Source organism: Podarcis melisellensis, assembly GCF_964234715.1.
Source record: "Podarcis melisellensis genome assembly, chromosome: 11".
In the NCBI taxonomy this organism is placed as follows: domain Eukaryota; kingdom Metazoa; phylum Chordata; class Lepidosauria; order Squamata; family Lacertidae; genus Podarcis; species Podarcis melisellensis.
The window spans coordinates 51,138,397-51,162,982 of NC_138543.1; the positions used below are offsets into that span (position 1 = coordinate 51,138,397).

The 24,586-nt window shown below is 43.3% G+C and overlaps 1 protein-coding gene across 2 annotated transcripts in view; it reads right to left on the reverse strand.

The window, feature by feature from the left end:
* Positions 1-24,586, reverse strand: part of DCC (DCC netrin 1 receptor) — a 934,061-nt gene that overhangs the window by 97,697 nt on the left and 811,778 nt on the right. The window contains exons 16-20 of one of the 2 annotated variants that reach the window (XM_081929563.1): positions 19,810-19,905; positions 10,632-10,810; positions 8,347-8,485; positions 5,483-5,590; positions 693-887 (exon numbers count right to left, since the gene is read on the reverse strand). In XM_081929563.1, coding sequence (XP_081785689.1) covers positions 693-887; positions 5,483-5,590; positions 8,347-8,485; positions 10,632-10,810; positions 19,810-19,905 — 717 coding nt within the window. Of the gene's footprint in view, positions 1-692; positions 888-5,482; positions 5,591-8,346; positions 8,486-10,631; positions 10,871-19,809; positions 19,906-24,586 lie in introns of both variants that reach the window. The other variant, XM_081929562.1, reaches the window with a different exon arrangement.

The following is a 24,586-nucleotide window of genomic DNA, read 5'->3' on the forward strand; positions in this document are numbered from 1 at the left end:
ATCTGGAGGGCCAAGGTTGATGAAGCCTGGTGTAGAAAATACCACTCTAGTTGGACCACGATCTGGGCTCAGCATAAGGCAGCCGTCTATGTTCCTTTGGCTAGTGCAATAAAGTTTATAATGATTGTCAGGGAACTGCCATCAGGTCCGAGGCGAGAGGGGGAAGGGCAGTTGTGTTATAGGGAACCTCCAAAGATCTTGTGAAGCAGCTCCACCTCCAGTGGAGAGGAGGTGGTGGGACCAGGGGATGCTAGGCAGAGCCTCAATGCCGAGGCTGAGCAAGTCGGAGAGGAGGGAAGTACCCCTTTGCCAGCGCCCAGTCTGCGCAGTAGGTTTCAGCACAAGGAAGGGAGGAGAACGCTGGGGGTCATGCGACTGTTATGCTGGGGGAGGTGCAAGGACCGCCCACTCCCAGATTCTGTTAGCGACTGAGCCAGGAATGAACTTGCGACGCTCTTCACCGTAAATAGTTTGCACTAATAATAAAGCCTGGAAAAGACAGGTCAGAGTCTTGCCTGTTTGCTTTCGAGCAACCACACCATCACCGGACAATGATGATGTTCCTATGTCCATCGTCTTGCCAGAAGGAGCACACAAAAACTGCAACTGATGCCAAAACTCAAAATCCTGCCCTATCCTATGATCCAACTCCTTAACACATCAATTCGCAACAAATAGTTGAAAATCCAAACCTTTAAGAGTCCGGAAGAGAATGGGATCTGAGAGAGGACCCACTCCTTTGGCGTTGCGGGCTTGTATTCTAAAGTAATACACTGTGTCAAGATTGAGGTCCATGATCTGATGGGTGAGCCGGTCGCCACTGATGGACTCCATGACCCAGTCGTCAATGGGGGAATTCTTGTCCAAGGTGAAGAACAGGATGTAAGCTGCAACACACACAAAGACACACTTTCTCTTCATACATGTAGCACACATCTTCACACTGACTACAATCTGTGTCATCAGAAGTGGTCCACCTGGTGGGGCAAAGTGCTGGCGAACCACCAGCAGAGTTTCTGCAAGTTACCCAATGGTAGAGGGGAAGAGGACAACCACATGGTGTGGGTTCAATGGTGGGAGTGGTGGATTGACTCTGCCAGCATGCCGGCACAGTGGTGACTTTCCACTGCCTCATGCCCTCCCTCCAGGTAAGTGGCAGTGACTGTACTGAAGGGAGAGCCTGGTGCATTGTACTGCTCCTTCCCACCAGCTGCTAATGTGTGGCATATATTGGGTGAAGTCTGCAGTCCCTAAATAACAATGATCCATTCCCCTCCCCCTTTTTTATTTTGGTACTTTGGGAGCGCACCCACCAGTATTGTTATGCATGTGTACTCAGAGCTAGTTCATATTACTACTACTAGTAGTAATAACTTATTATTTATACCCTGCCCATCTGGCTGGGTTTCCCCAGCCACTCTGGATGGCTCCCAACAGAATATTAAAAATACAATAAAACATCAGACATGAAAAACTTCCCTAGCAAGGGTTGCCTTCAGATGTCTTCTAAGTGTTAGATAGTTGTTTATTTCCTTGACATCTGATGGGAGGGTGTCCCACAGGGTGGGCACCACTACCAAGAAGGCCCTCTGCCTTCTTCCCTGTAACCTCACTTCTCACAGTGAGGGAACCGCCAGAAGGCCCTCGGCACCGGACCTCAGTATCCAGGCTGAATGATGGGGGTGGAGATGCTCCTTCAGGTATACTGGACCGAGGCTGTTGAGAGCTTTAAAGGTCAGCACCAGCATTGTTATTCATGTGTACTCAGAGCTAGTTCATACTTGAAGTTGTTCTCCATGGGAATGCCTCAGGACTCTGCAAGCTGTTGATGGACTTGAGGTAACAGCAAGTCTATAAAGATTATGTGTTGAGACTTGAATGTGTTAGTGCTGGAGTAAATGTAAGTGGCATTAATGTGGCGCATCATTTCCTGGGTGGTCATGAGAAACATGCCAATATATTCCAGGGAAAGGATGGTAACTCAGTTTGAAAGAAGCAAAACTAAGTGTGTAGCTATTCTTTGTCCTTATGCACAATGGTTCTTCTTCTTTTCCCCCCATGAGTAGCCCCCACCCCCGATATCCCTAGGCCATACTGCATTAGGGTCCACAGCCAGTTGGGAAGATAGAAGATGGCAGGAGATCACCACCTTGGGTGGTTCTTCAATCTGCAGGGTAAAAGGTAAAGGTAAAAGGTAAAATGACCCCTGACCATTAGGTCTAGTCATGGCCGACTCTGGGGTTGCGGCGCTCATCTCGCTTTATTGGCCGAGGGAGCCGGCATACAGCTTCCGGGTCATGTGGCCAGCATGACTAAGCGCACGGAAACACTGTTTACCTTCCTGCCAGAGAAGTACCTATTTATCTACTTGCAGTTTGACGTGCTTTCGAACTGCTAGGTTGGCAGGAGCAGGGACCGAACAACGGGAGCTCACCCCGTCGCAGGGATTCGAACTGCCAACCTTCTGACTGGCAAGTGCTAGGCTCTCTGGTTTAACCCACAGCGCCACCCGTGTCCCCAATTTGCAGGGTACCCTGGTAAAAATTGAGAAAAGTGGGGAGGCAGCCCTGATCACTGCTTGGGAAGTTTACTAGAAGTGGGAGGGGGCACCAGGATGGCACCTCACCATCTTGGGCCACCAGGGCTTCCTGAGACCTTGTGCTAGGTGCTCAAGTCTGTCTTGCTGGAATCTTGTTATCACTACTTGCATGAGAGCACACCAGAAGGCCCAACGCAAGGCATGTTAATGTGCACACACAGATCCCACCACATGCACAGTAAAGCTTCCATTGACTTCAGGGACTTCTGCATCTCACCATGGTACATCTAGTGGCTTGCTCCTTCCCAGCCTCTCAGTGTGCAGACTATTGATGTTCCTGCTGCAGATAGTCTGTGTGCAAAAGAGTGTTCTGGTAGACGCACTAAGCCAAGGCATAAGGGAAGGGCTGCTTGGCAGGTAGAACAGCCACATATTTGCATTTACACAAAGATGGCCTGGCAGGGAAGGGGAGAATTCTAATACTCTCCTCCTGTGCATGCCTCTCTCCAGGCAGAGTGAGCAAGTGGGTTACCCAGAAAGCATCTGGATGTGTGTCAGTATATAGTCTCATTTTTGCTCAAACAGATTTCAGTCCTAGCATTTAGATGCAATGGTTTATTATGGGTTTGGGAGAATGTTCCATTGAACTCAATGAGACTTACAGTATTTCTGAGTAGACATGCATAGGAATGCACTGTCAGTGTCTCCTTCCACACAGAATAAAGTTGCTGGATTAGGATAATTGATTCCCCCCCCCCTTCTCCAGACATGTAAATATACACTGTGAGTGAGAGGTTTTCAGATCTCTAACTCCATTGTTCCAATCTACGAGGTCATAGTCAGCACATTTCATACGCTGCACAATATTCTTCATCATAATCACATGCTTTGGAGATATTCATTAATAGCCTAAAGGCGTCATTTAAATGCAACATCTCTGGGTTTTCATTTATTTATTTGTTTCTTTTAAAAGCAGCTCTGTTCTATTTTTCATAGCAAATTAGCATTACAGACTCCTAATGGAGATCTTAATTAGGCAGCGATGTTACGGCAATATTTGTGGGGATAAGGTCTGTCATTGTACACCATTCATTAAGCTCAGAACTTGTCAGTCAGTATTAAAGGGTTTCAGATCATCAGTGCCTTACCTTGCTATTACAAAGTTAAATATCCACCAATAAATCTTACCATAATGTGTCAGGCCAGGCACCCTATCATTATGTACGTTATGTTTTACATTATTGTCAAACAGCCTGCTTATTATTAGCTATCCCTAATTGCCACTGAGCAGAACACATCGGAAGACCTTTGCTCTGGAGGGCCATGTTCTTTTTAATGCATTCAGTATTTTCTTCCATGAAAAACCAAGGACTCACTTTGTTCCTTTCTCATCAACTCTCCCTTGCATTGAATTAATTACTGGACCCTTTTGCCAGCTGGAATTAAAAAAAAACAAACCAACAAAAATAGCGGCTGGAATTTTCTCCCAACTATGGGAGCTCTGCGCAAAACCACTTCCCTATAGTGTCTAGCTGCGCTGGGCTGTATCCGACGAACTTCTACTCAGGGTAGAACCAATGAAATGAATTAGTTTTGATGGGTCTGCTCTGTGTAGGAACAGCAGTGGATAGAACCTGGAGCCTGTTCAATTCTCACCTGGATTTGGCAATGATACAGCTGCCCCAGTAAGGTAAGCAAAATGGGCATGTACTCTTATGCTAGTTATGGAGTATATAAGTAGGCAAGGAGAGCCTATCTCAATGAGTCAGAGCATCCTGCTTTCCACAGTGGGCAGCTAAAGGCTGATGAGAGATGCATAGGTAGAGCACACAGTGTTAACAGCCCTCTTTCACTGTTCTTTCCCAGCAATGGTTATTTAGAAGCATGGTGCTGTGATCAAATGCATATTTAATTATATATTTCAATCTGTATTTGATAAGGATTTTTATTCAGCTTGTTATGGGGGCGGGTCAGATTAATGCAAGAATGGAGCACAAATAAGGACAGGTGAATATGCACATTTTGGACACTCCCAGTTTCTCATTTTCCCAATCTTAAGTTCAGTTCTGTGCATTGCCATATCAGTTTGCTTAAAAAAGAGAGAGAAGTTCTTATGAAAATTCTTCACAATTTTCACAGATTTCTCCCACTACACACACATTTTTATATGCAACACTTCCTTACATTTTTGTAAAGCTATTTCCCCATAACATAATGAATTGCAATGTTATTTTCACTAATATCTGCATTCATATGCACACTTTACCCTGGTCTATTAATTGATGTGCACATTACTTGGTCAGGGAAGCGCATTGCAAAATTCAGGTACGCATGACTTTCAAAAGATGGCAATGTTTCGATTCACGTATAGCTGCAGAATGTGCAAATTAGCTAAGTTTGCTTTTAAATGTGGACTGGATTGAATGCCTTCCCCATTCTTAGACGCAACAGACTTATCAATAAACACATATTGAGATTGACATGAACTAGAAATAGACCGATCCTTCCTTAGAAAATATGCCCCCAAACTTGACAGCACTGCCATTTTTGTGGCGTTTCCACTGATAGCAAATTCCGTGCCATTGGGGGGGGGGGGTCTTGCATATGGAATTTATCTCGACTAGATTCCCACCCCAATTTTGTGGTCCTGTATTTCCAACTTGATTCCTGGAGTGGCTCTTGAAGGGGGATAGTCTATTTCCTTGCTGACTCTGGGGACACTATTAGAAACTCAGGCTAGAAAAAGAGATCAGGGCAGAAACGTTTGTAGCCTGGAATAGAGACTTGAACCCCCAGTGTGTTTATGGAGAGTGATGCTTCTGTTCCACTCATCCCTACCCCCCAAACCCCCATGATTTTGTGGTGGGCTCTGTTTAGAAGCTCACAACTCTATGTATTGGGTGTGAAAAGGAAAAGAAGACATAGAAGGTGAGAGGACCTTACCAGTAATTTTCCCGTTGGCTTCTAATGGAGGTTGCCAGCTGACAATGACAGCCCGGGGCTTCCCTTCTCGAGTAATGACTGTCAAATCCTTGGGAGCAGAGGTTGGGGCTTAGGAGAAGGCAAAAAACAAGAACAACAGATAAATGCGTAAGGTGACATATTGTAAATGAAAGCTAAACAACATTGGGCACAGTGTGCAACAAAGGTACTAATAAGCAGGGCCAGAACTGCCATTTAGGCAGAGTGAGGTATAGTAACAGCCAATTCATTTGGACATATCATAGAATTGTAGAGTTGGAAGGGACCCCGAGGGTCATCTAGGCCAACCCCCTGCAATGCAATGTTGCCAGCTTTTATGCCATACACTTCTTAAATGTGAGGGCTTCTGAAGGTAGGCAAGGAATTTTGCTTGCCTGAGTTGGGGCAGCAAAGTTGGCATTCCACTCAAGGCTAGATGAATTATTTGGACACTTGAGAAGAGCATCCCACAGGGGCCTCTTCCCCCTCCCTGCTACAAAAAAAATGCAACAACAATAAATTAAATAGCTAATGATTAGTTGCCCTTTCATGACATCCAAGATCAGCTTCTGGGTGACTGTCTTCTTGGCTGCCTGACCAAGGACAAAACATTTGGCAGTATAAAGGCAGAAAAAACCTTTCTTTGATCCCTGCTCTTCTCTTTCCTCTACTTTTTTCCTTGTCTTTTCCACATACCCCTTTATCTCCCCAAGAGTTTTGGAAATCTAGTCCAGGAGGCTAGGCAAAAGAGAGAGGGGATGGAGCTATTTCTTAACAACAATACAGGGATGAACTGTACCTTAAAGGAAAATTTAGGAGGCTGACAATGGAGAGTTGCTCATTAGCAGCACCTAATTAAGCCTGCTGAAACTAATAACACGTGGTTGAAAATCTTATTTAAAAAGGAAAATTAACAGAGCTTCTGAAAACATTCACCCATTTCCCCATACTGATGTCAGGATGTAGTCAAAGGTTGGCTCTGTATACCCTATACATGAAGGGGGTTGCATGAGAGGAAGAAGAAGAAGAAGAAGAAGAAGAAGAAGAAGAAGAAGAAGAAGAAGAAGAAGAAGAAGAAGAAGAAGAAGAAGAAGAAGAAGAAGAAGAAGAAAAAGAAGAATAGTAGTAGTAGTAGTAGTAGTAGTAGTAGTAGTAGTAGTAGTAGTTTGGACTTGATATCCAGCCTTTCACTCCCCTTAAGGAGTCACAAAGCGGCTAACAATTTCCTTTCCCTTCCTCCCCCACAACAAACACTCTGTGAGGTGAGTGAGGCTGAGAGGCCTCAGAGAAGTGTGACTAGCCCAAGGTTACCCAGCAGCTGCATGTGGAGGAGTGGGGAAGTGAACCCTATTCACCAGATTACAAGTCCACCACTCTTAACCACTACACCACACTAGTTCTGTGACTGTAAGCACAGTTCCCGACCACTGTCCCCAGGCTGACATCAACATGTTGTGCAGAACATCTGAAAAGGGGGCATCTACAGGAATGTATGATTGGGGACCCTAGTTGTGCAAGGTCCCTAACAGTGGAGGAAGTCTAAATTTAAAGAGCAGTTACAGCTCTAGATTTCCCTTTTAGAGATTGCCCTGAGTTTTCAAACTCCAAGGGAGGATCCAGAGGCTGAGGGCAGAACTGCAAGCTGTGGTTCATCTACCCCCTCCATTTGTTAGGCGTATTAATGGGAAATGAGTGTGTAAAAGAGCCATTGTGAGGCACTGGTATTTGTTATATGACCTCTGATTGGTGGAGATCCAGGACTCATGAATGAACCAGGAATGAGGGAGGGGATATGGTTATGCTGACATTGAAAGTGTAATAGTTAGGGGGTAAACAATGGCAACAAGAAGGGCTTGAACACAAAGTGAAAATATACACGCAAAGTACTGTTTGAGAATATTCTGCGCTTACCTACTGTGAAATCAATATTCCCAGCTTCGAAACAGAAACCCCAAAGCAATACATTAAACTGTTGTATATGCAGCACCAATCTAAATAAATGTGATTTATTTAGGTTTGGATGTTGCCCAATATGATTAATATTTATAATATTTATAACCTACCCTTCGCCATAGCTATTTTGGAACAATAAAATTCAGTTTAAAACACAACAATTCCTGTACAATAGATAAAGACAGCAGCTGAAAAAATAAATGCAATCAGCAGTCATTAAACTATCGTCAGGCTGCAGAGTGGTTATCTGAAATGACAGCTTAGAACCTGAAAGTGCCTGAATATATATGCAAATAATTCAAAACACCGAGGAAGTTATATAAGAACAACTCAAGACGTTGTATTCTTCATGGTTGCCTTTTTTCACTGATTTTTGCATGTAGTTAGAACAGAGAGGGGTAATACGGTTTCAAAACAAAACTTTGCCTTCATACATCCATGCTTGGATGCAGTCAGACTACTTGAGCACTTGATAAATTAGTACAGAACACGGACTTCTCTCTTTCTAATAATAAAAGAGGATTTCTACACATGTTTTCATCTGATCTTGGGCTCTTTTGAAAAATGAATTGCAATGATGCCTCATCATTAGCCGGAAAGGTCTTTGAAGTTCACTGCATTTATGCAGCGTAGTATTGTAAATACTACCTAACCCATTTATTAAAGTGCAGCAATCCTGGATAGGAGCCAAAAAGCAGCTGCTAGGTGATGGGCCTGTTTTGCCGTGCTTCCCCCTAGAATGTGTCGTGCTTTTCGCAGCAACACAGTAAAATGTGGCCAAAGGAAAATGCAATCTGTGTTAGCAGTGGAAGTGGGTGGTTGTAGTGGAAGCCATTAAAATAAACTTGCCAGCATTTGAAAACACTGGGGGAAGAAATCTAATGGAGACATACCTGCCTCGTAAGTAGTAGCATGAGCTGTCATACTCCATGTGCTCGACCTTCGACCTTTCGTGACCATGACTGAGAACTCATACATGGTATTTGGCTTCAGTCCCGATACGGTGTGACTCAAGGCTGTTGTGTCTGCGGACTATAAAGGGGGGTGGGACAGAAAATATAGGTATAAAGGACAATCATGCTATATTCCTGATGGAAAACCAACTTTGAGAATGATATTTTGAGGCTAGTTCCTCATTCAGGGACCCTCACTTATCAGGGACGCTCCTTTCTTCAAATTGTTCCTCAAAACCTTCCATTCTCACAAACCTATTGATCAGTCCCGTCCCCCCCATTTGCTATTCTTCAAATACAATTATTTGTAACTGTATTTGCTAATATCCATCCCTTTTTACTCTGGGTCTTCCTTCTCTTCAACTGTATCCCATCCCTTGATTATTTCCCATCCATCAAGCTTTGACATTGCATTGCATGCTCCCTGGGGACCATAAATGCTAAGAAATTCAGGAAAAATGGAAGGACAATTAAAAAGCCCCTCACCCAACTCCCTAACCTGAAAACGGACTTGTAAACATGGGGGAGAGGACATCCCAGTTCAGCTCTACGCTGGTGCACCCCAGGGACCAACTTTTTCCCCACCACACGTTGTGAAAAAGCAGTGTCCTAGCCTATCCAAACTGGGCTGAGACATTGCATGCCCTTTATGGGACAAACAAGTTTTTAAAAATGTTACTGGACTACTTTGGTTTGAATTACTTTTTTGATATTATATTAAACCCTACCTGGGACCTATAACACTCACTTTATTGAAGAAGTTGTTCCTTTAAAAAACCCACACACACATAATAATGCTTATTTACCTGTCCTTTGCAACAAGGACATTCTGAGCCGCATTCCTACATATTTAATCAGGTGATCGAAAACACCTCTGCTGCCTCGTGGGTAAATATGTACCGATGCTCTTATAAAAAGTTCTGATGTTAATACCTTGTGCTTGTTTGTGCTTTGGCTTGGTTAAGTGTGTGCTTTTGATCACACGTTTTATGGAGGACAATGCATTATTCATCTTGTTGATGGAAGTGTGCTAAGAACAGGCAAACAGAAGGGTCCTAATAGGTATTTTGGGATTTTGGCAATACAATATTTCTCCTCATCTATCTCTTGTTTAAGGTTGCATTAAGGACCCACTTGAGAATGGCAAGTTTTTATCTTGAAGTATGAAAATGAGCAGCAGAACCAGAGGAAGCCAGCAGTGAGGATAATGGACTATTCTGCAACTTTAGAGCATTAAGGAACAACTCAGGAAGGGATGTAGCCCTTTGGAAGAGTATCTGCTTCACATGCAGAAGTTCTCAGGTTTAATCCCCAGAATCTCCCGGTAGGTTCAGCTATGTCTCCTCCATGAAACCCTGGAAAGCTGATGCCAATCAGTGTAGAAAATTCTGAGTTAGCCAGACCAATGACCTGCCTTGGTAGAAGGCGGCTTCCTATGTTCCCATGAACGCAGCTTAGTTCCCACATTTTCCATTGCTCTTGAGGATTCAGTGACCCTCTTCACAAGTGGGCAGGGGTCAAGTGTGCCAACTCCTAGGGGCAGAAGTGTCTTTGGCCCCCCTCAGTATTGAGGGGCAGAAGGAGGCCAAGCATGGAGTCAAGCGCAGAGCGGTTCAGTGGCTGGCTCCTCCTGAACGCAAGAGAGAAAGCCATGCTGTGGTGGGCTCCATGCTCGTCCTCCTTCCGATGATGCAACATTATGCACAATGCATGCTGGGCACATAACATCATGGGTGCATGGTGCACAATACACACATGTTGTTTGCTGCCCCCCCTAATCTTGGCCACAAAACAGAGCCTCTGGTGGGGTGCGTTGCGTAGACAGTTTTGTTTATGAAAGCGGAAATGGAAGCTGAAATTATCTCGGAGTGCTTAGCTATAAAGATTCTGGTCCCCATGGGTGTGAAGATAAGTTTGAAAATTAGTGGCCAATGCCTCATGAGGCTCCCATTCTCAAGCAATCCTTCACATCAGCAGTGGAGAATCTCTACACATTGTTGGGTTACAGTCTATCATTCCTGCTGCTTGGAGCTAATGGAAGCTGGAGTTCAATAATGTTTGGAGCACCACAAATTCCCCATTTCTGCCCAGCAGTATGAAACCATGGTTTCTGGAACTGTGGGGTATGTAGAGCCCAGCTCATGACATGCCCATCTAGATGGTTTTTTGAGCACATGTTGGGATTCAGAAAGAGAAGCCCGTTCATTACTACAGCGAAACTTCACCTTGTATTTAGCACTGGTAGAGTAGCTGGTTCTCCATCGGACCGTGTAAAACCGAACCTCTGTTGTCTTTTGATTCTTGGGGACAGAGTTGTCTGCCCAGCTGACCCTCACGGCGTCGTGGGTTAACGCGACAGCCTGGACACCTACTGGTGGGAGCATGGGGGTGGAGATATCTGGGACTGAGGTAGGGAAATCATCAAGCAAAGGATAAAAATCAACTTCTAATGGGTCAATGGGATCTGGGTCACAAAAGCCACCAGAAAAAAAATGAGCATACCACAAATCAAAATAAAGAACAGCATCGTCAAAGAAACAAATAAATAAACAGCCACCAGTGAGATACACATCACAATGGGTTAAATGTATGGCAATAAAGATGATGGGAGGAGAATATAGGAACAGGAGAAAAACAAACAAACAGCCATTAATTGAAAAATACATGAGCAACAAGTTAACTCACATTAATTTGTCAAGAGCAAACCAACATTAAAGGCATAATCGTATGCATTTTCATTACACTATTTTGCTTTCTTTTCTCCCAGTGAAGTTGCAATACTTGGTGTGTTTTCAGAATGATCCACAAGCCTTTTCAAGGAAACACATAATCGATGCGTTATTTTTTTTAATTCCCTACAATGTCCTAAAGCAGAAGTTATTTGAAAGCCTTGTTTTGTAAATGCAGTGCATGTTATAGTTACCTGTAATACTGCCTCTCTCTTTCAGAATTGCTCGATAATTTGTTCTCTGAACATTGTACCATCTGCTTAACATTTTGTTTTCAGGGAAGTCAGAACAGTATGGGCTTTTGTGTGGGGGATTAGTCCTGAGCCAAAACTATTTGTCTTGCTTTTCCTCATTATTGTGAGCATTGAAATGCGTTTCTCTTTATGACTACTTTCAGGGCTCATTGAAAATATCTGCTGTGTTGTGATGCTGTTCTCCACTGTGATGTTTTTGTTACTCCATGTCCTCACCCACCAGCCTTGCTCTCACTTACTGCATTCAAGTAATTCCGCAGTGATTCTGTAATGATTCCAGCGATTTTGCTTACAGCATCATGAGACTACATTTGATGAGATAGGATAAATGATATTTGTAAACAGAACAATGTGACCTCACGCAGAAAATTAAATTGTAAATAAGGTCCATTGGTCAGTGAGGACAAGTTAAAAATAAGAAAATGGTGCTGAGAAGCAACAACAGCTGGGACAGCAGGATGAAACCAGGATCAAACATTAATACTAAAGCTGTGCAAGTCATGTTTTGCTTGGGACTTCACCTTCCTCTTCCTTCCCCACGCCTTCCAAATCTCCTCCAGAGGGTCCCGTAACCTTTCTGAAAGTGCAGTAGAGAGCTGCAGTGGAGAAGAGGAGAATATTCCAAGGCAGGAGTGGAAATCTGTTGTGGAATGGCAGTGTTGGATACAACCCAATCCAAATTTTCAGAGAAGGTAAGTAAAGCTGTGTGTATTTTGGGGAAAATGTATTTGCCTCTGTTGAATGTGTAAATTGTGGGGAGGGTTAGGGAATATGCAGTTAATTGCGACGGTGATCCATTTTTGTTAGTTTGATGCTGTTAAAAGTGATTCACGGCTACAGATGGATAATTGATTTGTTCAGAATCGTGTCTGTCTACTGCTTGAGGACTAAACAGCACTGCTTCTTCTGGGCCTCAGCTGAGCCTTTTGCCTTTACAATGCGCTACGTGGCATGACAATCTCTAGGCCATGGAAGCAGACATTTTGAAGGCACAAATTGTCACATTCCAACAACCTTCAGAGTACATTCTGGGGTTTCGTGAACACACTGCAGAATATATAAAAAGCATAGCATTTCAAACATTTTTTGAATTTGGCAGATCTGGATTACAGTTTTGAAGCTCCCTTGAGTTCTCTGCTTTTTGATGCATGTTTTTTGAAATGGTGGAGATTACACCACACATTGAGTCAGCATCAATCTTTGGCTTCTGTTGTCTCCCTGACACTTTTCCTTTTTCACATGCCAGATGAGAAGATCAAAAGTCCCCGGTTCAGCTTTTTTAAATGAACCTCAATTTAGAAACCACAATTTCCTGTGATGGCTTAACTCTGGAGATTGTGGTTTGTTTATCAAATGATGCTTTCAGAACACTACATTTTGATCCTGGCTAGATTTCACTAACCACAGTTACCTGCATTTGGATGTCATAGAGCACTGTGGTTAGTTTACAACCAGAGGTAAGAAAGAAGGGGAGAGGGAAGTATACAAGTCTGAGAGCTTGGTTTCCTATTACATCAAATCCCATTACACCTGAACTAGGCTAATTAATTTTATGTTAGCAAATTCATTATACTATTCTGGGTGAAGTGGATAAGGAGTCATACTTGTAGAAGTCAAATCAAAGTATCAATATCTGTGAAATTTCCTAGTTGAGTATTAGATCATTTCCTTTGTGTCTGTCTATCTAGCTGTATGTCTTTTTTAAAAAGTACATTTTATAAAAGCAATTAGTTCTGCAAATTTTCCAAACAATTATCAAGCAGTACAGCAGTGTTTTGAATAAAAATAAAAACACCCAAGAGAAAAATGCTATCGGAAATTTATGCAGAACCATAAATTTGGGCAGAGTGGGTATATTACTGTGGGGGTTTCCCCTCCCCACTTTTTCATCCTTGAGGACTACCTTATGAAACTTCAGTACAGAACAGAACATGCCAAATTTTCATTTGTGCATGAAATTCAAGTAGACTATGCAACGTGATTTATGCCTCTGTTGGAGAATAATGGAGAATATTACCCATTTGTTCTTAGAGCTTTCAAGTTCCACTTGTAAACCAAACATCCATTCTCCCACCCTCAAAAATGAAGTGATAGAAAAATTTATAGATGCAATATTGCAAGTTTCCATGGCTCTAGCCAAAAGGTAATGTGTGTTGTACATTAAATATATGAAACACTTTACATCTTCCTTTTACATTTTATCTGCCTTGGGAGATCTAGCAATTTGAAGGCCTCTTGCATATGACACAGTGAAAATAATAATAATCCAGTCTAGCAATATTAATGGTTGGAGTCCATTGGGATGATTTGGATTTTGAGCTATTTCATTGCTAAGCAGCAAAACCAGAGGCATCTCAGTAATCTAATCCATTGGCATAGGAGCCAACTGCTAGGGGCCAAGGTCCCTTCACTCCCAATAAAATATTTGAGGGGGCCAGGGTCCCCCAAAGTGTATGAGCATTGCCATTCAAATGTTGTGTGGTTATGTAGGGCGGGGCTTACATGGATCCCCAATATTTTATTCAAGTTGGCACCCCTGTCCACTGGTGTTTGAAAAAAGAGGACCCTAAAAACTTGAACCAAAAACTTGATCCCCAGAATATTGTCACTCGTTTATGTTGGCACACTGACAGGTGACATTTAGTAATTGCGTGCCCTCAGTGAAAGAAAATGGAGCATGTTTCCTCGTTTTGTTTGTTGTTTTGACCACACACATTTTCACACCAGAGCCAGTGCTTGGGGCTTGCATGATTTGTCATTGGCCAAGGGCTCAAGGTTCACCAGGGAACCAGCTGAGCTTCTTGTGGGGAAATGGAGGCAGTGAAAGTATCTCTGGTATGGTCTGTGTCTTCCCTGGGTTCTCACTGCGTTGTGGTACAATTATGTTCCTCCAGAGTCATCCGTATGATATTGAGGATTTGAAGGGAATGGGTTTGCAGGAGACTCTGCACTCCATACTTAAGAGAGCTTTCTCCATTTTTACACCCTGTCACTTTTAAGGAAGTGCACTAGTGATCTCTTGCCAAAGGGCCCCTGAATCCTTAAGCGAGGCCTCCTTTGCATCCACACATGGCTGTCAATTTCTTAATTTATGCTTTGGATCAGCCAGTCTGGAAAACACATCCTTTGACCTTGAAGCAATTTCTTTTGTTCTCAGATGTGCAAAAGTAGACTATGGTCACTCTGTGACAATTTACCCTCACCATCAACCCTCTTTAGTAGGCTAAACCAAGAGAGGTAATTGTTCAAGATCACCTAATGAGCTTTTGAATGGAGATTTGATCTCCAGCACGGTCTCTCAGTGGGCCACAGTTACAGGAAAAATTGGCCCATTAGGGGTGGGGAGGGTAAGACATTATTTATACTGAAAGTTTCTATTTTTTTGCTGCTACTCTCAGCGTTGCAAAAATGAGTCCTGATGTTGATGCTGAATCCTGCTGACGCAGCTTAAAATATGTATGTATATAAAAGTCTAACCTACAAAGGTTCATAAGGATTTTTACAAGCTACTAAAAGAGGCTGGGAAAGTAACTTCAAGGATGTGATGTACAACAAACACTCTGTCCCATGTCCAGATTTATTGAACTAAGAAGATGCTCATCTCAGTGGCCTTTTGTAGAAGAAGACATTGCCTCTATAAGGCTATTTCATTTCTTCGTTGTCTTCCTCACAAAGTAGACACCACCTGAGGTCCACATTCCTGAAGGGACATCCTTTCAAGGGCCAAGTACCAATGCTCAATGGGGTTAGAGACTAAAATAGGTGGGGGCGGAGGCAATGTTGGCTAGAGCAATGGGTGTTATTCTTACCTTGGTACAGAAGACTACATTCCAGAGGTTTCTACACACTTAAACATCCATCCTTCAGGCAAACAAGAGGCATTATTTGAGAACTGAGTGTGGCCTCAAGAGAGACCTAGAGGCCTGGGGGCCATATTCAACTCCCTGTCCTGCAGTTCCCTACTCTCTGGTAGGGATTATATTCCACATTTTTAACAACAAAAGCAATAACAATAACAATTCACTGGTTAGGCACACAACTGTTGATAGAACCATGTACTTCAAAAAACCTTTAAAAGAAAAAGTTAACCTTAGATCATTTTGCGAAACATATTTTCAGAAAAGTTTCAAAACCTGCATGCACAGAAGAGGGAGAGGCGACCTTTGCAACCACCAGAGGGGAGAAGTTGCATTTACAATGGAAAACCACCACATACTGAAGTTATTAGAGTATGGATCACTTTATTCTTAGGAGAGGGTTTTTTTTAAGGGTGAAGATTGGAAAACATAATAGATTTTCTCTCTTTATGATTTCCAATACTTTTTTCTTTTAATGGGAATACTTCACAAAACTCATAGGTGCAATGAATGGTTTGCCACTTGGAGCTAACATGCTATAATTTGGTCCAGCTATTCCTCATGAACAACCTTAGTGTTCTGTTATTCAGTCTGTTCTTTCTTGCTTTGCTCTCAGTGACTTGACTTTCCTCTACTTTAGGAAAGTTCTGAACAAGATAGGTTTTGCACGAGGAAAGACGACAATTGTCTACCAAATTATACATGTTGCTCCAGTGGGGGGAAATATGATATAATTCTTAGGATTTGTAAGGCATGTTGGAATGTTCAAAGCACTTCTCATACATTGTCTTAGTAATGCTCACAACTGGTCACGATTATTAGCATCTTTCAGGTGATGGAGGGGAGAGACTATGAAAGAGTGGTTTGCTTAAGACTACTTACAGTATTAAGAGTTCGTGTCAGAGCTGAGTATCACTGGGAGTTCCCAGTACACCTAGCCATTGCACTGTGTTAGCTCACTGAAGCTGTTGTCAAATACACACTTTCTTGAGAGTAAATTCCATTGAGTTTTATGGGGCTTATATCTCAGCAGACATCACTGAGCTCTCACATCCCCTTGAAAGATAGCTTCTATTGCACACTGATTCTGTGTCTTGGAACCCAATACTGCAACTCTAGTGTCATTCAGTAGCAGCCTGGAAATGTGCGTGGAAGGAAGATGATGCTTCAGAAAGGATGGGGATGGTTCTGACTGCTATTCACAGCTGAGCAAAACTGGCAGTGTCTTAAATTAGTACTAATATATCATCTCAAAGTACAACCTCTCTGCCCGACCCTTGTCTGTGTCTCTGACGTTTGCTGGCTGTGGCAGATTATTTTCAACCTAGAAAAACTTATAAATGATAGGAGGAATGACAAAAAGCCATTTCTGGAGGGGCAACAGTGTTAGAATTCTTCTAATGTGGCCTTTACATATTCAAATTATGCCCAGATCTGGCATTTTGAAAAGTAAAACTGCTCAACTAGAGAACATTGTCACAAGGCTGCCTGGAGTTTATAGCCAGCAGCACAAATGTAATCATTTCTGAGAGGTATAATCATTTCATTTAGCTCTGTCACTGGTCCTTCAATTTAAATCTAGACAAAGGAACAGTTGACATCACACAGAGTCAATTTGATCAGAGTCGGTTGCCACTGCCATCCCAAAATATCCATGCAAGGTCAGGTTTTTATGCCCTGAAAGAAGAATGATTGATTCACATTTGCTTCAGTGGAACTGAACCCCATGCTACCACCATAACATCTATAAAGAGGAACCACATTGGATGAAATTACCATCCATATGTAAAGGTAATGGCAACATATGAAGCTGGCCAAAGGCTAAACACCCCTTTTCTCTAATCTTAAATTTTGCACTACATATTAGTAGAATGGAATAGTATTACAGAATTTGTTAATATACTATAGCCTGAATCCTAATGTTTTACTCCATAAAATGGAAGTAACGTCTATTCACAGAAAGTTAATTACATTTATGGAGGGGGTCTTTCTATACATGGGAGGAAGAGGTCCTTCAACACGGGCAAAAAAATTAAGGAGCCTCTCAGCATCGTAACTGTTCTTCAGGGCTCATATAATCCCTGAGTTCAAAGTTGGGGAACCATGACTTTGCAAATTATCCCTTCAATTGTTACTTCATAGCCTGGAAACAAGGAATGCGGGTGGCGCTGTGGTCTAAACCACAGAGCCTAGGGCTTGCCAATCAGAAGGTTGGCAGTTCGAATCCCTGCAACAGGGTGAGCTCCCATTGCTCGGTCCCTGCTCCTGCCAACCTAGCAGTTTCAAAGCATGCCAAAGTGCAAGTAGATAAATAGGTATCGCTCTGGCGGGAAGGTAAACAGCGTTTCCGTGCACTGCTCTGGTTCACCAGAAGCAGCTTAGTCATGCTGGACACATGTCCTGGAAGCTGTACGCCGGCTCCCTCGGCCAATAAAGTGAGATGAGCACCGCAATCCCAGGGTCGGCCACGACTGGACCTAGTGGTCAGGGGTCCCTTTATCTTTTAGAAACCCATACTACATAGATACAAGAAGGTTCTCCATGGAAATGAATGGGGACATTTCTTCCCACCATCACAAAGATAGCATGTCTCTCTGTGTGCTAGGGTAAGATAGATGGCAACTCTTGAGGTTGCCAATTTCAGAGACTTCACCAATGTCTTCTGTTATTCAAGAAGAATAATATTTGTGCTGAAAGAAATGTTACTGAAAGAATGCAATAAAGCAGCATTCCCTCTAACAGGAGGAGAGTCACTCTATGGAGCTTCTCCCCCGAAGGCTTCAGATTCAAGTTAGGATATAAGTCCTTACTTGGTGGGGCTAGGTTGGTGCAAGAGAAAGGAGAGGCTTGTGTGTCTTTATAATTCAGCCATTTTTACAAGTTGCTTTGGGTCCCTTTTGTGAGGAAAGCAACTAATATATATAGTAAATAATAAATACAGCTATTTCCAAAGGTGTTAACAGCTTCACTGATTTATTCAGCTCGCATTCCACAGCATTATAAGTACTTGTCCTTATCAAAGAGCACTGGGCAACTGGGCACTGCATGGATTCTCTAATTTAGTGATAAAAAACAGAGGTCTGCTGAGTCAAATCCATCGTCCCCCAAGCTGTACCTTGCCCCTACAGTGCCTTTGTGTCAGCCACAGGTGAAGACACACTTCTTTCATCTGACTTTTAGAGGTGGAGGGGAGGGGTGTGATGGGTCAAGCCAGTTCTTACATAAGACACTGTTGCTGTATTTGCTATGCAGGTATTTTATGAGGCTTGGTTGTAATGACTGTATTTGTGTTTTGTTGAATTTAATTTCGCTTGCACACTGCGATGAGTTTCCTGCGGTGAAGGGTGGCATAGAAATACCTTAATAAACAGTTGCACACACGGTTTACCCACTTGTGACCTCAGAGGCAAAAGAGAATCATGTGGGGGAGATGGTTATGGTGGTGGGATATATTTGCAATCCATTTGGAGCAAAGAAGGCAGGCACACCATGCAGCTCCTCCTTTCATCTTGGAAACTTGCAAGGGTTACAGTTACTTTGAGGCTGTAGGACAATGAAAGATGATGGTCTGGGTGAAGCACGGGATTTCAGGCTGTGGTGACTCTTTTCTCCATCTCCACTTCCATCCCCAGACATGGGTGTGTGGAGTCTTGTAAAAGGATTATAGGAGTTCAGTAGACTTGAAGAATGGAAGGCAGGCTGTGTAGACCATCTCCAATGCATATTGATACACAACTCACACAATGCACAGTGATTCGGGGTTCCCCCATCAGTTCTACATGACAGATGTAGGGAATCATTGGTTGTGCATCCAAAGAACAGGAGAAGAACATCCTTCCCCCTTTCAGGTACCTACTCTATTCTGGCATTTATGGCTTATTGCTCAAGAACCAAACTGAAGGTGTGAATGAACATGCATTCAGTGCTGTGAATGATCCAGCACAAGGCTCTGCCCCATGCCATTCTCCCATGCAACATCCTTGGAACAAGCAATCTGCTTCTTCTTCTGTTTTGCATGCAATGCCAGAATGGCCTTAATCAGAAATGGGGAACCTGTGGACCTCCAGATAGCAGGGGACTCCAACCTCCATCAGCCCCAGTCAGCATGGCCAATGGCCAGGGATGATGTGAGCTTCAGCCCAACAATATATGGAGGACCACAGGTTACCCCCTCCGTCCAGCATTCTTGTTTTTTTTTCTGATGCAAAGGAACCCTGTGAAGCTTAAAAGCTGTTTTCATGTGTGGATAAGTCATCACACATATGTAACACAGCTACATTTATATTGCACGATGCCATCTCAGATGCAGCGCTATGGGGTCAGTGCAATCATGCACCTGAAAGCAATGCTCATGCATTTCTGAGCCACTCCTGACACACTTTCTCAACTTTTAAAGATCACCACATCCAATCTAGTGCATTATACTCATCAGTGCAGGTAATCCAATTAAAAACGCATATACTCACCTTACATACACATCCCCTGCTTCCTAAGCACATGCGTTGCTACGAGAGAGTTAGCGATAGAAATGGGCAATCATATCAGCCAAGCATTCCAACTCACCTGTCAGAGATCTGGTAGTGGCACTCTCATAAAGAGGGACTCCCTCCCCAGCATTGTTAAAGGCTTTCAAAGATATGACGTAGTGGGAACTTGGTTCTGTAGGAGAAGCACAGACACAACACAGCTGGAATTAATGGCCTGAAAGCAGATTTTGGCAACCATCTAATGTACAGCTGAAGAATCAAAGGGACTTGCAGGATGCAGACAGGACCCTTGGCAAGAGCTCTCATGGAATAATAATAAAAACAATTAATAATAATTTATTATTTATACCCTACCCATCTGGCTGGGTTTCCCCAGCCACTCTGGGAGGCTTCCAACAGAACACTAAAATACAATAACCTATTAAACATTAAAAGCTTCCCTAAACAGGGCTGCCTTCAGATGTCTTCTAAAAGTCTGGTAGTTGTTCTCTTTGACATCTGCTGGGAGGGCATTCCACAGGGCAGGTGCCACTACTGAGAAGGCCCTCTGCCTGGTTCCCTGTAACTTGGCTTCTCGTAGCGAGAAGGCCCTCGGCACTGGACCTCAGTGGAAGACCAAAAGATGACAAATTAACTGCTTTAGACCAGGCCTAGTGCTCTTTAGTTCAAACATGTGTTAGGCATATATAAAGTGCTCTAAAAATCTTATATATTTTTTAAAAAAGATATAATAGTTTTTTGTCAGGGACTGGGCAGAGGAGGAATGGTGGAGACCGCCTCCCCAGCCTGACCCTTCCAGAGAAGAGGAAGACAGCTCAGAATTACAACAGGGGTTTGAGAGAGATCACAGATCACAGGGGGATGAGGGGGAAAGTTGGGAAATAATGGGAGAGGAGGAAGAGGAGGAAGCAACAGGGGAGAGACAGCTGATGGGCACAGTGTCTTTAGAAAGCATTCCAGACCCTTCCTCTCCCAGAACCTGGCACACCTTGAAAGTAGGAGAGCAGAGAGCTCAAAGGCAGAGGGCACTTGTCAGCACCCACAGGGATGACGAATGAAGAAGTGGGAGAGACGGGGTGGGGTGGAAATTCACTCGGGGTAACACCATTATCCAGGAGGCTGTGTCCCAAAGCCTCTCTCTGTCAATACTGAATAAAAAGCGGGTGGTAAGAAACATTCCTTGTACTTGCTAAACAAGTACAAGTTGCTAAATAAGACCAAGAGTGGGTCTAATGGTCAAGAAGATGATTTCTGAATGGGCTGTAGAGGGAAGTGAGGGGCAGATGGGGCTCATCAACTTAGGAAGGGAGTCCATCTAGGAGAAGGATAACTCTGATCCAAACCTCCAGTGCCTTGTGCGAAATCTTTAGGAGAAGAAACAGCTAAGGAGTAAAGCCTACACAAATCCAGACTAGAGTCCCTAAAATGGTTAGATTTTGCCTCATATGCCTCCTTCCAGCAACTCCTGCAGTCAAGCTGGCGCCAAATGTATTACTCTGCTTTCCTTTGGACCACATCGGCAAGGTTGAGAGGGGGGTCTTGTTATCTGGGCAGCCCAGGACTTCCACACACACTGCCCGGGCTTGCACCCCAGGGAGGTCACTTCAGTGTTGTTAACTGCCGACCTTTTCGATCGGCAAGCCCTAGGCGCTGAGGCTTTTACCCACAGCGCCACCCGTGTCCCAACATAACTTTAGATTATTGTTAATTGCTACCTGCCTGGTTACTGAGTGATCAAGTCTCTTGACCCGTTAATTCTTCCTTAAGGAGAGGAGCTATATCAGTAATGTTCACTTTTAAACTTTCCTTCTTACTAATACTGAGATCTTCTCAAGTGCTCAGCTGCCTAAATAATGTGGATTCCCTTGACTTAACTCTCGGGCGTCACATATTTCACTGGAGCATGACAGAAGAAATGATTATAATTTACAAAGTGTTGTACTAATGAAAATCACTATCATCATCAAACAAGAACTATCCACATCCAGGAAATAATATTTTGTGGTGCTCAACTGCAGGGAAAGGTTGTAGCTTTGTTTTGTATGCAGAAGGGCCTGGGTTCAATCCTGGCATCTCCAAGAAGGCCAGGGAGTGTTCCCTGCCTAAAACCTTGGAGAGCTATGACTAGTTAGCATAAACAGTACTGCAAAAGATGGACCAATGGCTTGATTTAGTCTGAAGCAGATTCCTGCATACCTATTTAATTAACTCACTGGGCAGTTGGTCCCCCCCCCCCCAGTTGTTATTTATTTTTGTATTTGGCTTTAGAAGTTTAATAACATTGATGGACATCTTTAATCCAAATAATTTGGGCACAATCCTGATAAAAGATAGACATTTTTTTTAATGGCTGTGATGTTGTGCACATTAACCTGGGAATCCCATTCAACTCACTGGATTTGCTGTACTTCCCATAATTTCAGTGAGGAGGTTCACAATGGAGGACATATTTAGTCAAATTGCTTAATTTTGGTTTGGATAATGCCATAGAATTGCTGGCCAAAAACTCACAAAAAATACCAAGCAAAGCAAACCAAGACATACCCATTTTAAGCAAATAGTGGGTGTCAATTATGCAACATTCACCCACTCATACTTGTAGCACAGATTAGAAGGGGAAAGTATATATAAATACTGGGGCAACGGGGAAGCAAAAAATAGCTAAAGATCATGCATCCAACCCTACAAAGCAAAAATACCCAGGGATTGCTGCCAAATATTTGCAGATGAATTATCTTTACTCCTTTACCCAGATAGCATTGGCCCTGATCCAGCTTTTATGAGCATACAGAGGAGGAAGCCTGCTAGCGACAGGCAGCTAACAGTAAGGGAACAGGGATAATAAATAAATTCAAATTGTTCACCTTCCTCACACCTTCTCTTGCTGCTTCCCCTTGGCTCCTGGTAATGTGCTTCTCAGAACTCCTAATTCTAATATGGTGTTATTTGGAGATCATCTATGTCTATGATACCTCTAAATTTCTTAAATTCTTGAGTGGGACATGTCTGTAATACCCATTGAGCTAGCTGGCTCCTCAGCTTGCTTAATACTGTATTGTGAGGCAAAGCAAACTATTTAATTAACTTAATTACAAGCAAATCTCTCTCTAGCTGCCCAGCTTCCAAGCTAGCAAGGCAATGTCCCAGACCAGCTTAGCTTCAGCAAATGGCCGCCTGAGGAGCCTTCAGGACAGAGGTGGGGAATCATTGTTGGGCAGTGGACCAGACCCAACTGATGTCAACTCTCCATTGGCCACATTTGAGAAGTGGGTGGAGCTGTTTGCCTATCAATCACCTGCCACCATAACATGGTAACAAGTCTCTGGGCAAATCAGGGCAGCTTACAATTGGCACCAGCAGTTAAGAAGCACCCAATGCAAACTGTGGTTGCAAAAGAAGATTGGGAGCACGCTCTAAGGCTCCCAATTTTTCCTATACAGCCATGGCTTTATCTGTCCCATACCTGTTGGCCCTTGGAGTTCTTGCAGCCTGGACACTGAGGTCCAGCTCTGAGGGCCTTCTGGCGGTTCCCTCACTGCTAGAAGTGAGGTTACAGGGAGAGGGCCTTCTTGGTAGTGGTGTCTGCCCTGTGGAATGCCCTCCCATCAGATGTCAAGGAAATAAACAACTATCTGGCTTTTAGAAGACATCTGAAGGCAGCCCTGTTTAGGGAAGTTTTGAATGACTGATGTTTTATTGTATTTTTAATATTCTGTTGGGAGCCGCTCAGAGTGGCTGGGGAAACCCAGTCAGATGGGTGGGGTGTAAATAATATCAGAGGTTCCTCAACTGTACTTCAGACCGTGAGGCCAGGCTGTTCTGTGTCTATGACCGCACTGGGAAAACCTAGCATTACCTTCTTGCCTCCCTTTGCCAAGATATAATTCATGGTAGTTGCAGGATTAGTGATACATATGACCTCCCCCCACCCCACCTGATGGGCAGAGAATGATGGGGGTACTCAGCAATGGAAGGTTAGGTTTTCAAGGCACAGTGTATCCATCTTTGCAGCGTATGAGTTTTCCCCTAGTGTACAATAAAGGAGTCACTGATGGCAGGCAACCACTGGATCAAGGATCCAACACGCTTGACATCATGCCTAGTCCATGATGCTTAGAGTCTTGACATCATGCCTATTCCATGATGCTTAGAGTCAGGCATTTGCTGCAGTACTTAGCTAGACTGGATCTGGAGAGCTCATGAGCTTGCGAGACTGACACCCTTGATTCAGAATTCCATATTTCATTCCAATTTATAATCCCAGACATGCTCAGGATGATTAATCCTATTATTCAAATGCCAAATGAATCAATATTACTTATTTTACAATACTGCTTAATGATTCCCTGCCCCCATATTTTGTAATTACTTTTATGTTCTACACGGATACATTTGGTTAATGTTACTAATGAGATGGATGGCGTGCTCCTTGCCAAAAAAAAAGTGGGGGGGGGTGGAGAAGTGAAACTTTTTTTTTTAAGGCTTCATGAATTACCAGAGCAGTTATCCATTCACAACACTCGAGGGCGAACAGATCATTTTCGCAGCATTATTCATTCCATTGGCATTCACTGCAGCCTTATTGGCCAAGCAGAAATGATTTGGTATTCATGGAGATGGATGCAGAGATATATTCATAGAATTTCCACTATTAACTTTCCGACTAAGGATGTGATTTGCACAGAATGAATTTGCACAGGGTTGCCTCCCACAAATGAACATGCGAAGAGCTGGATGGGTGAGGTTAGCTGTTTTGAATCCTCAACAGCCACAAACACAGACCTGCTGTCTCTATAGCAACATGGCTGCGCTCAAAAACTCTTCCCGTCCCTCTGTAAGAGGAATTTCAACAA